The sequence below is a fragment of the Cavia porcellus genome, unplaced genomic scaffold, assembly GCF_034190915.1.
Source record: "Cavia porcellus strain 051 isolate PalLab524CR breed Dunkin Hartley unplaced genomic scaffold, mCavPor4.1 scaffold_15, whole genome shotgun sequence".
NCBI classification, from domain to species: Eukaryota; Metazoa; Chordata; class Mammalia; order Rodentia; family Caviidae; genus Cavia; species Cavia porcellus.
In genome coordinates this window covers 71,770,906-71,783,192 of record NW_026947498.1, presented here as the reverse complement: position 1 = coordinate 71,783,192, position 12,287 = coordinate 71,770,906, and the positions used below count along the sequence as shown (strand labels likewise).

Below are 12,287 nucleotides of genomic sequence, written 5' to 3'. Positions count from 1 at the left end.
CCCAAACCCCTGAGCTTAGCTATACTTAGCAATAATCTGATGGGTGGATTCCTTTTATTTTTGATGGATGGATTTTGAAATTTTTTTTCAGTTTCCTTCCTTGAGACAGACCATGGGCCCAGCTGGCTGTGAGCTCAGTATGCAGTGTGGTCAGTCCTCAGACCCATAGCTGAGACCCTGCCTCCCTCCACCGCCCAGGGGTGGGGATCACAGGCATACTCCCCATACCAGGCTTGAAATTTGTTTATAGCACAGTCATGCCTTTTATAAAGAACTCTTAAGTGAATTTTATAATAGAAATCATTTCTTGTAATAAAGTATTTTTTAAAGCTGCATTTGGTACTTTTCAGTATTCAAGAATCAGAAGTTAAAATGATTAAGAATTAGTTCCCTAAAGATAAAAATTTTAAAAATAAGATAAAAATATAAGCTATGACCAAAAAATAAAAAAATGAGAAGACTCATCACACAAGGTGTGGTGGGTGGTACTGAGGCAGAAGGATTGTCAGGAATTTGATGCCAGCCTAGGACTTTCTCAAAAAAAAAGTACTCATTAAGTTAATGTAAATACTTAGCAACAGAAGATTCCATCTAGCAAGATAGTTCGTATGTGTACGCCATTAAAATGAAGGGAAGTCACATTTAGCCTTCATTCACACCCAAAAGCTTTATTTAGTAGGTATGCATGAGTCACTGTAATTACAACAGCATTCAAGACAGGAGCTGAGGGTTCTTCAAGCTTTTTTTTTTTTTTTTTCAAATTGACATGTGTGTTTATTGCACAAATTTCCCCTAGAATTGGGAGACATTCAAACATCTTTAGAAGAAACACAGGATACCCAGCCTCAAATACAGTGACAAACAAGAGTGGAGTCACAGGACACCCGAGTTACTGTTCTTACAGTGGCTCCTGGATCCTTTTGCATCATCTTCTGGTGAGCTGTGTTTACGAGCTCCTGTGAAGTTTTCCCTGAGATCAGAAATTTCTGGCAAGGTTGAGTAACCCAGAGAAATGAACTAGTAAAAGGCTAAATCCAAGTTGTACTTGCTTTCTAAATTAGGTAGCTTTGGTCGGACCCCAGCGCTTCCGCGGAGCAGGCGACGGGCTCCACCATCGCCATCGCTATCAGGGAGCCCAGTTATGTACTCGCAGAGGTGACTACATCGACTTTAGTAAACACAGTTTCCTCCTGGCCTGTTCACAGAGTGTCACAGTGCTGAAGATCAAACCCAGGGCCTCCCATGTGTTAGGCAAGCACTCTGCCACTGAAATGCATTCCCAGCCCTGGCCATAATTCTTAATTATCCAAATAATCAAGAATACAGGGATGTTTTTAGTTAAGACTTGGTTTTTAGTAATGCAAGACATCTATTCACATAAAGAATGCTCAGGCTGTTGCAATGAGAACTGCTAGTTAAATTAAATATAGGTTAACTTAATGTTTGTTATGTGGGATTAAGAAGCAACATGGTCAAATATACAAACCTTAAGCGGCATTAATTAGCACACCATTGGACTTCTGGGAGAACATGGCGGACAGATAGCAGTAGCTACAGAGGCTCTCTGAGAGACCCAGCTTAGAATCCAGGAATGGTGCGGAGTGAGGAATCCTAAGCAAGAGGAGATATACCCTGCTGACCCAAGAACGAACTGGGCTGAGAAAAACCAACTGGGAATGCAATCCTGGTGCTATTACAGGAACAGATAAAGTCTCAACGTGGAAGCTGGAGGCCGCGCCATTGGAAGCCGAGATTTGGGTTTCCTGCCACCGCTGCTGCGTCTAAATCAGCTCGGCAGGGAGAGAGATGCAAAAAAGCTCTGAGAATGGGAATTGGTGAACGGAGTTGAGAGCAGGACGGGCAGGGAGTCATGCATCGACCTGCGGTGAGTGAGGGAAACTGGGACTCTCCCACAGTCTAGGAGGCTCCAACAGAGGACATTCTTGGGACCGGGCAGACTTGCCGGAACAGGGTGCTGTAGTGACTTCAGTCACATATCCCCCTCTCAAGTGGGATTGGTGAGCAGTGCCTAGCCTAAGTGACCCTGCTGGCTGAGACCCAGTAGGCTAGCACAACACAGGCCCCAGTGCCTGGAGGTGCACCCTAATGGTGAAGCCTTCGGTAGGTTGACCTGGAGGGGCGGGCCCCACATAGGCTGGTCTGTAACTCCCTGGTGCCCTGCGGTGGGTGGGAACACCTAGCCGGCACAATTCAAACAGACTGTGGCTGACAGGGAAGGAAGCTGGGCCTCCTATATACACTTGCATATATAAGGAACAAAGAATATGGGAAGAGGGAGCAACAAGAAAGGCTCCTCAGCCCCCAATCCTGAGAAACAGGCAATAGCAGACATGGCACCAATAGACATAAGTGCTATCTCCAGAGCCTCATAGACGAGTTCAGGAATGAAGTAATTAATGACCTGAAGCAAGATATAAGCAGAATAGTCAGAGAAATGCTAAGCACCACCCAAGAAAAAATAGATGGTGGAATGGAAGAACAGAAAAAGAGGGGAGAATTGTTTGATGTAGAAAATAGAGAAAACATAGAATACATGAAGCAGGTTCAAAGAGATTACCAGGAAACTAAAAACTCTATCGAAAATTGGCATAACAGCTTGAAAGAAACCAAGAATAGATTATCTGAACTGGAGGGCAGATTTGTAATATGGGAGCATGAAATGAAAAACTTCTTTAAAATAACAAAGAAACAACAATAATACAAAGACTAGAAGATGATAAGAGGATCTATAACTTAAGAATTAAGAACATAAAAGAAGAGGTAGGGACACACAAACGAACTACAAAAGCTACTTGCAGAAATAATCCAGGAGAATTTCCCTAATTTAGCAAAAGGTAAAGATACTCAGATGTATGAGACATACAGAACCCCAGCCACCTACAACCCAAACAGAACTACACCCAGGCATATAATAATCAAAATTCCAGAAATCCAATATAAGAACAGAATATTAAAAGCCGTCAGAGACAAGAAACAGATCACTTACAAGGGAACACCCATCAGAATTACAGCAGATTTCTCTGCACAAACCATCAAATCACGAAGAGCATGGGGGGGGGGGAATAATTCAAGCTTTGAAAGGTAATAACCTCCAGCCAAGATTGATATATCCTGCACAACTATCCCTGGAAATTGATGGAAAAACAAGGTGCTTCCAGGATAAAGAGGAACTAGGGGAATATGCAACCACCAATTCAACTCTACAGAGAATACTGCAGGATATTCTAAAAAAGAAAAATAAAAAGAATCCAGAAATAGTGGCAGAGAGGCCACAATGAATGGAGCAGAAAACAAAATGAAGAAGACAAACTGACAACTAATGACAGAAAAGGAGCTCAACAGAAATGAGGCAGAGAAGGTTAGATGGTAGGAACAACTATTTTGGAGAAAATGACATCATAATAGGTAATGATGATTTAGTATCATCTTGTTTTGAAGTCCCATAAAGCTTTGTTCTTCTGTCTCTATAAGTCTTAACATGTTGTATCTTATTGGATTTTATTATATGTGATAGTATAAACAAAAACTTTTATAGACAAGGAGATTATACAGAAACCATTGTTCATTTTCTGTTAGCTGATTCTAAATACCCTGTAATACTGTCATTCTCTTGAATGGTTTTACATTGTTTTGATATATTTGATGCTACAGTATACGAAGTTATACTCAAAGATTTCAAGGAAAGAGACAATATGGTAACTACTTTTATGTCGGGATTATCTTGTGGTGAAACACTATTCTGCTTAAATGGTTATGTTTTGATCTGTGCTGTTTTGTTTTTATGCCCTCTTTTATCTCAATCTCCATTTTATTATTTACTTTTTTATTTTTATCCTTTTAATTAAGGGAAAAATAAATTAAAAATAGCAGGATATATTATAGTAACCCATTTTGACTTTCTATTAACTTGACTTGAAGCCCTGTATTGCTCTCACCATCTTGCTTTGACTGATGTCCCCCTATTCTGTTTTGCTTATAGTACCAAGTTCGAAAGCTTAGGCAACAGCTGTGAAGACAGTGGGATTCATTATGACACCCATTCTGGGTGACTATTATCTACTTTTGAAGACCTGTAATGTCTCCAGTGTTTTGGTTTTGTTGGTTTCGTTCTTTACTGTTTTGTTCAATTTTATTATAACTGATGATATAGGCAATTCTATTTGAGATAGCGGGAGGCATTATGGTAACCATTGTTGATCACCTTGTATTATGTTTTTACATTATCTATTATGTCCACCCTTTTGATTTGTCTGACTCTGTTCTGTTATGTCACATTTGGTTTTACTCTCTTCCAAAAAAAGTAATAAGAACTGTGGCAGCAATAAAACCCAAAATGTGTAATAGTCATTGTACAAAAGAGAGGAAAAGAAAGTGCTCTAAACAATATAACTGCATGTATATTTAAGTGTGTAAGATAGACAATGATATTACTGAGTTTTGTTGGATCATTGAGCAGAACTGTTTGCAGTCTCACTGTTTGAATGTCCACTTTATATGCTTCAATTTTGTAACTTGAACAAATATTTCTAAGATGACAATATGTAATCCATTAACTAGTGATTTCCTACAGTTTATTTTTTTTCTGAAATTCTGTATAACTTGTACCCTTTTTCTGCTTTTTTTTCTTTTTTTCCTTAAATAAAATTTAAAAAAAAATAAATTAGGTAGCTTTAAATATTTTTATATTTTACAAGAAAGAGAAAATTTTTAAAAAAGAATTGAAGGAAAAAACTGGAAGCAAAGCCTTTGTAAATGAGGGCAAGAAGAATTAAAGGGAGAGGAGAGGAAGAGGGGAAAAAATTTTAGTTATATCACATACAGGTACAAACTCATAATTGTGATCATTACATATATCTTTAGTAAAATTAAGAAAAAAACATTAGAAAGTAGGTGAAAAAATTTAAATTATTAAAGCTAAAGAAACTATGTACTAAAAACATTAATAGTTGAAGACAGATGAAATTTAACAGCAAAAAATTAATTCTTTGATATTAATAAAGTTAAACCCCTAGCAAAATTGTAAGAAGAAAAAGATAAAACACAAATTACTTTTATTAGAAATGAAATGGCATTATGGGTCTTACAGACATTAAAAGCATAATGAGAGCCCAGCATGGCAGGTCACATATGTATTCCCAGCTGTTTCAGAAGCTGAGGCAGGAAGATCCCAAATTCAGGGCCATCCTGACTTAGTGAAACCATCTCAAAAACAAAAGGACTAGAGATGTAACTCAGTACTTCCCGAGTCAGTCTCTAGCATGAATAAATGATCAATACATAGATGATAGATAGAAACTGAAAAAAATGTTATAAACAACTTTAGTAAATTAGATGAAATAAAAAAACTCCTTAGAAAATAGACTTTATTAGCCAAGTGTGGTAGCACATTCCTGGAATCACAGTACTCAGGGAGGCTGAGGCAGGAGGATCACAGCTTCTATGGTACAAAACATAATAAAACAATACGATGGTAGCTTTCACCAATCATGGTGAAAGATTGCCTGTTTAATACTCTTTATATTGATCTGTCTTTGCCTTCTCGGAATTCCTCAAAAATTACAAGAAAGAATTTTTTTAAATAGGTACTGACTCCATACTTTCTTGCTGCTGTAAAAATAAAATCTTATATCAAGTAATCTATAAACAATAGAACTGTATTTCTCCCAATTCTGAAGGCTGAGAAGTCCAAAGTCAAGATGTTACTGGGTAGTGCACGTCTCAAAGTGGCTGGCAACCAAACGTTGCCAGTTTCAGGCTGCTGTCCTAGAAGCTACAGTCCAGGTTCCGCTAACCTCCAAAAAAGCAGTAACAGAGTTTATTCAAGAAAGCAAAGAGTAGCCACGTATGGTAGTAAATGCCTGTGATCTCAGCACTCAGGAGGCTGAGGCAGAAGGATCACTGAATTCAAGGCCAGCTTGGGTTATAGAGTGAGCTCAAGGTCAGCCTGAACTGCATAGCAAGACCTTGTCTTTTAAAAAGCCTAAAATGATGGAAGAAGAAACTGGCTTATTTTGCAGAGCAAAACTGGGCCAAGTACAGAGAAAAAGAGGACAAGAGCAAAGATAAAAAGTACCGTGTCTGGGACACACTGGCTGGGTTACACTGGACAGTTGCCATGGCGCTGTTCCTCATGGCTGTCTTTCTCTTACACTGTCCAAATCTCAGGGAACCTATGAGAGCTTCTAAGTGCAGGTCGTGAGAGGCGAAGCCGGGATCCAGGCCTCCGGCCGATCAGGTCCAGGCCGTACTGTTGAAAACCTAGTGTGCTCTCACAAGAAGTCCAAGCGCAGGGTTTTGGGAACAGTTCTGTGCGTGTGTCCTGGATCCTGTAGTTTACAGGTCACAGCTGCTTTCTCAGCCAGCTTTCCCGTGCCCTCATTACCACTTCCAGAGTATCCGCAGATCCGAGTCTGGTGAGGGGCCTGGTCCTAGCAGATGGATCCTCTGTGGAGAGCGAGCTAACGCAGAGACACTGCAGCCCTCACACTACCAGCTGAGCTACTGCAGGGAACACGGGGCAGGCAGGCAGTGCATCCTCAGACAGCGGAAGGGAAAGGCACCCCTAAAACCTTTGTATTTTTATTTTCTTCCAAATCCATTTTATTTCAAGGAGAATAAAACAAGACAAACAAGATCTCAAAACACGTCAATTGAGGGAACAATGATACATACATTGCACATTGACATCTGCAAATCATTTAACCGCAGCACAAGACATGCATTTAATTATCCTAATAGAAATCTTTCAGTACAAATTATCAGTACAAGTCTCTCTCTTTAGCAAACTCAGAGAAATCACTGGTATAACCATCTTAACCATTTTGTATACATATCCATGCACATATACACATGTTTTAAACCCTTTTAAAGGCAGTCACCCTTTCTAAGGAGTGGCCCTGATTATTTCCTCAGCCCCCCCATATGACTGTATTGGGAATTATTTCACTGCAACCCTCACCCAAATCAGTGCAGATACCAACCGTCACAGACAAAGAAGAAAAAGGACAACTGTGTAAGAATTGTTTGCAAGATTCTGGGTGAAAAAAAAAAATGGAGGGCAGTTGTTAGCTGTCTTCACAAAACGGTGGCAGCTTCCATGCATGAAGGTGGAAAGCTAAAAAGAGGTAAGCTACAGCGCTTTGCACAAGGAAATCCTGGGATGTGGGAGCTGAGGGAAACCCGTACACCGGTGAGAAGTGGGTGGGGCAAAGCGAGGAGGGCTGGCTAAAGTCTGTGCAGAGCGAGTACCTGGACCTGGTCCCGTGCTTTCACCATGTATGTGTTACAGTGCGCTTTCACAGGAGAGAAAGATCTCATGGACAGTGAATATGCAAAGAATATTCTTTGCACCAAGATAGAATCAGGTTTGGGGTGTGTTGGGGTTGAGGCTACTGGGAATAAACCTGTGACAATCATTTTTTTCATTTTGAGACAGTGTCTTGCTGAGTTCTGCAGGCTGTGTCTGGATTTGTAGTCCTGCCGCCTCAGCCTCCCACAGTGCTGGGTTACAGGTGTGCACCACTGTGCCTTGCACCACTGCATGTCTTAACACCAAAAACAGCGCCCAGAAAATAATAATGGTTTTAGAATTCTGAAATAATTTCATGCCTACCAAACTATCAATCCACCAAGAGACTGAACAAACCTATTTTTCAGTCTGCAGTCTCCCCAGAATTCCCTTCCTATGCATGCTTTCCTGAGAAGCTGCTAGAGGATGTGGTTCACCAAAGGAGGAGCATAGACCAAAACTCAGGAAGACACAGGGCACAGACAGCAGGCATTCCAAAATGGGAGAGAGACGGAGAGGAGCCCAGGAAAGGATTTCCAGGGGCAGCCGTTGCATCACCCAGATGGTAGGTGCCAGGAGGAGATAACCCAGAATGAGCTGGAGATATAGGCTTCTGAACGGACCTGACAGACACAGGGCATTCCCTGTGGCCACCACCGAGTGGGCGATATAGTCATAACTACAATGGGAGCCTCCATGACTGGACACGCTTGACACAGCTTGAGGATCAGTTCAGGTCAGTATGTGCAGCTGTCTCTTTCGGGCCCATGGTGTCTACTATATAAATAAACTGTACTTGATTTGGTTACTCTTATACTGATGAGAATAATGCTGGTTTCCAGTTTGGGGCTATTACAAGTGATGATGTGGTGGGCGTCTTTGTGTTTAAATGAGGATGAATGTGACAGGAATTTTAAACACAAGTGTTGCAGCCCAGATGAAATGTTATAGAGTCTATTTCTAACACTAGTGAGTGAGCTTCCTTTTCTCCTAGTTCAGCTGTGAGCGTGAGTGCAACACGACAAAATCAGCTCTAGATTACCCGTGAGGGCCACACAGACCCCAGCTGACCCTGTGGCTGTCCACCCCTCCAGGTGGGAGATGAGAACAGTGCAGGTGACCCCAGTGAGAGCGGAGGGGCCGGGTGCATGCCAGCGTGTGTGTGTGTGTGTGTGTGTGTGTGTGTGTGTGTGTGTGTATGTGTGTGTGTAATTCCTTTCCTGCAGAAGGTTTAGGGTAAACTAGCAGTGACCTAACCACAGTTAGAACTGTGTGTATCTTAATCCCCTGCCCGTCCCCACTGAGAGGGTACTGGGGATTGAACCAAGGGCTTTCAAAGTAGAACAAAGATCTAAATTTAAGACTTAGAACTAGGAAACTTTTTGAAGAAAATAGGGCAACAATCTCATGACGTTGGATTTAACAATGATTTCTTAGATGTAACAAAAACATATAGACAACCAAAGGGAAAAAACAGGGCTATCATATAGCTTAGCAAGAAAGAAAAAAATGCCTTATCTTTAAAAATCTGTGCATCAAAAGGCAATTTTAATAGATTGAAAAGACAATCACAGAATAGGAAAATTGTATCTTTCATAAGAAATTACTATAAAAAGATTAAAAACTAAACTTCTGGGCGGGGGATTTAGCTCAGCAGTATAAGCACCTGCCTGGCTAGTTCGAGGTCCAGAGTTCAATCCCCAGTACCAAAAAAAACAAAACAACAACAACAAAAAAAACCCTAAACTTCTATAGCCAAAAAACAAGACAAAACAAAAACCCTCATTCAAAAAAGGCAAAAGCAGCCAGGCATGGTGGTGCACACTTGCAATCCCAGCACTTGGGAGGCTCAGGCAGGAGAATTGTTGAGAGTTCAAGACCAGCCTGGGTTACAAAGGAAGCTCAAGACCAGCCACAATTGCATAGCAAGACCCCGTCTCAAAAAGACAAAAAAAGGCAAAAGACTTACTAGACATTTCTCCAAAGAATATATATGAGTGCCTAATATACACGTGAAAAGATGCTCCCCAGGGCAACCCACTTGGGACCCCTCCTGTCTTTCAGGAGCTATCCTATTGCCCTTTCCCATTCCCCAGTAAATTTTCTTAGGGAAAAAAAAAAGCTCAACCCCACTAATCATTAGAGACGTGGAAATCAGAACCACAGTGACACTCTGAGAGGTGGAGGCCAGAAGATCTTGAATTCAAGCCCGGTCTAAGACTGGGACCTTATCTCAAAATAATTATTGTAGGAACCAGCAATCGGCTCCATTTCTGTGTTGATCCTCAAAAGAGTGGAAAACAGGTTCTTGAAAAGATATTAGAGAGAACTTCGTAAGCTTGAGAAATCTGTTTAAACTTTTCTCCTTCATTTGGATTCTTATCAGGGTGGTACTTCAAAGCCAGTTTCCTATAAGCCTTTTTGAGTTCTTCTTGGGTGGCGTTGGGTTTGACCCCCAAAACATCATACTAAGTGGTTTCTTTCACCATTTTCTACAGGCAGTGAGCGGGCTGGGCCGGAGCGGGAGAAGTAGGAAGGAGCGCGTAGCCGTGCGCAGGCCGAGCAGCCACGGCTCCTCCACCTCGCAACGCGTTCTGGAAAGTTCCAAGAAAAGGGAATTATATGACAAAGGAGGAGAACAGGCAATTAAGGAGGGTGGAGCAGGTGGCGGTTTTGGATCCCCCATGGATATCTTTGATATGTTTTTTGGAGGAGGAGGAAGGATGCAGAGAGAAAGGAGAGGTAAAAATGTGGTACATCAGCTCTCAGTTACCTTAGAAGATTTATATAATGGTGCCACAAGGAAGCTAGCTCTGCAGAAGAATGTGATTTGTGACAAATGTGAAGGCCGAGGTGGTAAGAAAGGAGCTGTGGAGTGTTGTCCCAACTGCCGAGGTACTGGAATGCAAATAAGAATTCATCAGATAGGACCTGGAATGGTTCAGCAAATTCAGTCTGTGTGCATGGAGTGCCAGGGCCATGGAGAATGCATCAGCCCTAAAGACAGATGTAAGAGCTGCAATGGAAGGAAGATAGTTAGAGAGAAGAAGATTCTGGAAGTTCATATTGACAAAGGCATGAAAGATGGTCAGAAGATAACATTCCATGGTGAAGGAGACCAAGAACCAGGACTGGAGCCAGGAGATATTATCATTGTGTTAGATCAGAAGGACCATGCTGTTTTTACTCAACGGGGAGAAGACCTTTTCATGTGCATGGATATACAACTGGTTGAAGCACTGTGTGGCTTCCAGAAGCCAATATCTACTCTTGACAACCGAACCATAGTCATCACCTCCCATCCAGGCCAGATTGTCAAGCATGGAGACATCAAGTGTGTGCTAAATGAAGGCATGCCAATTTATCGTAGACCATATGAAAAGGGTCGTCTAATCATTGAATTTAAGGTAAACTTTCCTGAAAATGGCTTTCTCTCTCCTGATAAACTCTCTTTGCTGGAAAAACTCTTACCCGAACGGAAGGAAGTAGAAGAGACTGATGAAATGGATCAGGTAGAACTAGTGGACTTTGATCCAAATCAGGAAAGACGGCGCCATTATAATGGAGAAGCCTATGAGGATGACGAACACCATCCCAGAGGTGGTGTTCAGTGTCAGACCTCTTAATGGGGCCAGCAAACACCACTCACTGCTGGCGGTTAGTGCAGTAGTGAACGCGTGAAGGACTGTAATCATCATATGCTCACTACTTGCTGTTGTTTTTGTTTCAATATTCAATTATAGTAGTTTTAAAAGTTAAATGAAGAATAAACACAAATACAAAAGCTCTGACTTTGCCCTGTATGTATGATGACTTCAGTGTGCAAGATGAAGTTTAATGACTGTAAAAAGTATCAAGCCCTGGTGTCTGTTCGGCCATGCCTTTGTAATTTGATTTCAGTTGTATACATGGACAAGCTTAGACCGAAATGCTAGGTATATGTGTTGACTTTAGTGTATGACTCTTCATTGTTAAGCTATGGATTAAAAATGTATTTAACTGGCAATCAAAAAGGAACCAGTTTGTGGAAGTGTTGGTCTGTCTGTAGTTATTTGTAATGCCTCTGCATTCTACTGCCTCAACTATTACTTGAAGGTAGCATAAAATTTATAAGTTAGCCTGTGATATCAGTGGTAGAAATAATACCTTTCTAAAGAAGAGGTTTATCATATGCTGCTGCTTAAGGGTCTGCATCTCTAGGATTGCATTCCCTTCTGTGCCATCTTTTAAATATAAGTGTGTGTGTATATATGTATATACACATACATACATACACACACACTGTGTTGACCAGTTCTGGTTATACTGTTTTTCCCTTCTCTTTGGACCGTGATAAGCCCTTGAGTTGTGACTTCAGAGCTGGATAACTTTGAAATTAAATTGAAGAAACTACACAGAAAGGTAATTTGCATGTATAATATACGAAGGTGTTCCTTAGGTATGTTACTGGCTTTATTTAACCCATTTGACTTAATGCTCCAAAATAACTGTAATTTAATGGTAATAGTGTAGCAAATTATGATGAATAGCTTTACCTGTATGTTTAAAAAGTCATATGTTCACATGCTTAAATCTGGGGATCAAGATTTAAGCAATTGTTGAAATGTATGAATGTTTCCTTAATATACTGGTTACAAAGCAAAAAAAAAAAAAAAAAGAAAAGATATTAGGAGGCCCGCACTGACCGCAGTGTCATTCACAACAGGTAAAGCATGGAAGCGACCAAGTGTCTGCTGACAGATGAATGGATGAAAACAATGGAATTTCACTCAGCCAATAAAAAGGAAGAAAACCCTGACACAGGCCACAATGCCAATGACACCTTGAGACGTTACACTGTGCGAAATAAGCATGTCAAAACCACAAGTCCTGCAGTCCAGCTTATGTGAGGAACCCGGAGCCGTCAGAACCATTGGAACAGAAATTACAAGGTCGGTTACCAGCGGCAAGAGTGGGTAACGATGTTCATTATTTAATG

At 41.0% G+C, this 12,287-nt stretch overlaps 1 protein-coding gene across 1 annotated transcript; it reads left to right on the top strand.

Annotated features, from left to right (window-relative positions):
- The first annotated feature begins 7,117 nt into the window (after positions 1 to 7,117).
- Positions 7,118 to 11,339, top strand: LOC134470412 (dnaJ homolog subfamily A member 1-like). Its single transcript, XM_063224426.1, has 2 exons — positions 7,118 to 7,145; positions 9,626 to 11,339. The coding sequence occupies exons 1-2, from the start codon at positions 7,118 to 7,120 to the stop codon at positions 10,933 to 10,935; spliced, it is 1,338 nt and encodes a 445-aa protein (XP_063080496.1). The 3' UTR covers positions 10,936 to 11,339.
- The last annotated feature ends 948 nt before the right edge of the window (positions 11,340 to 12,287 follow it).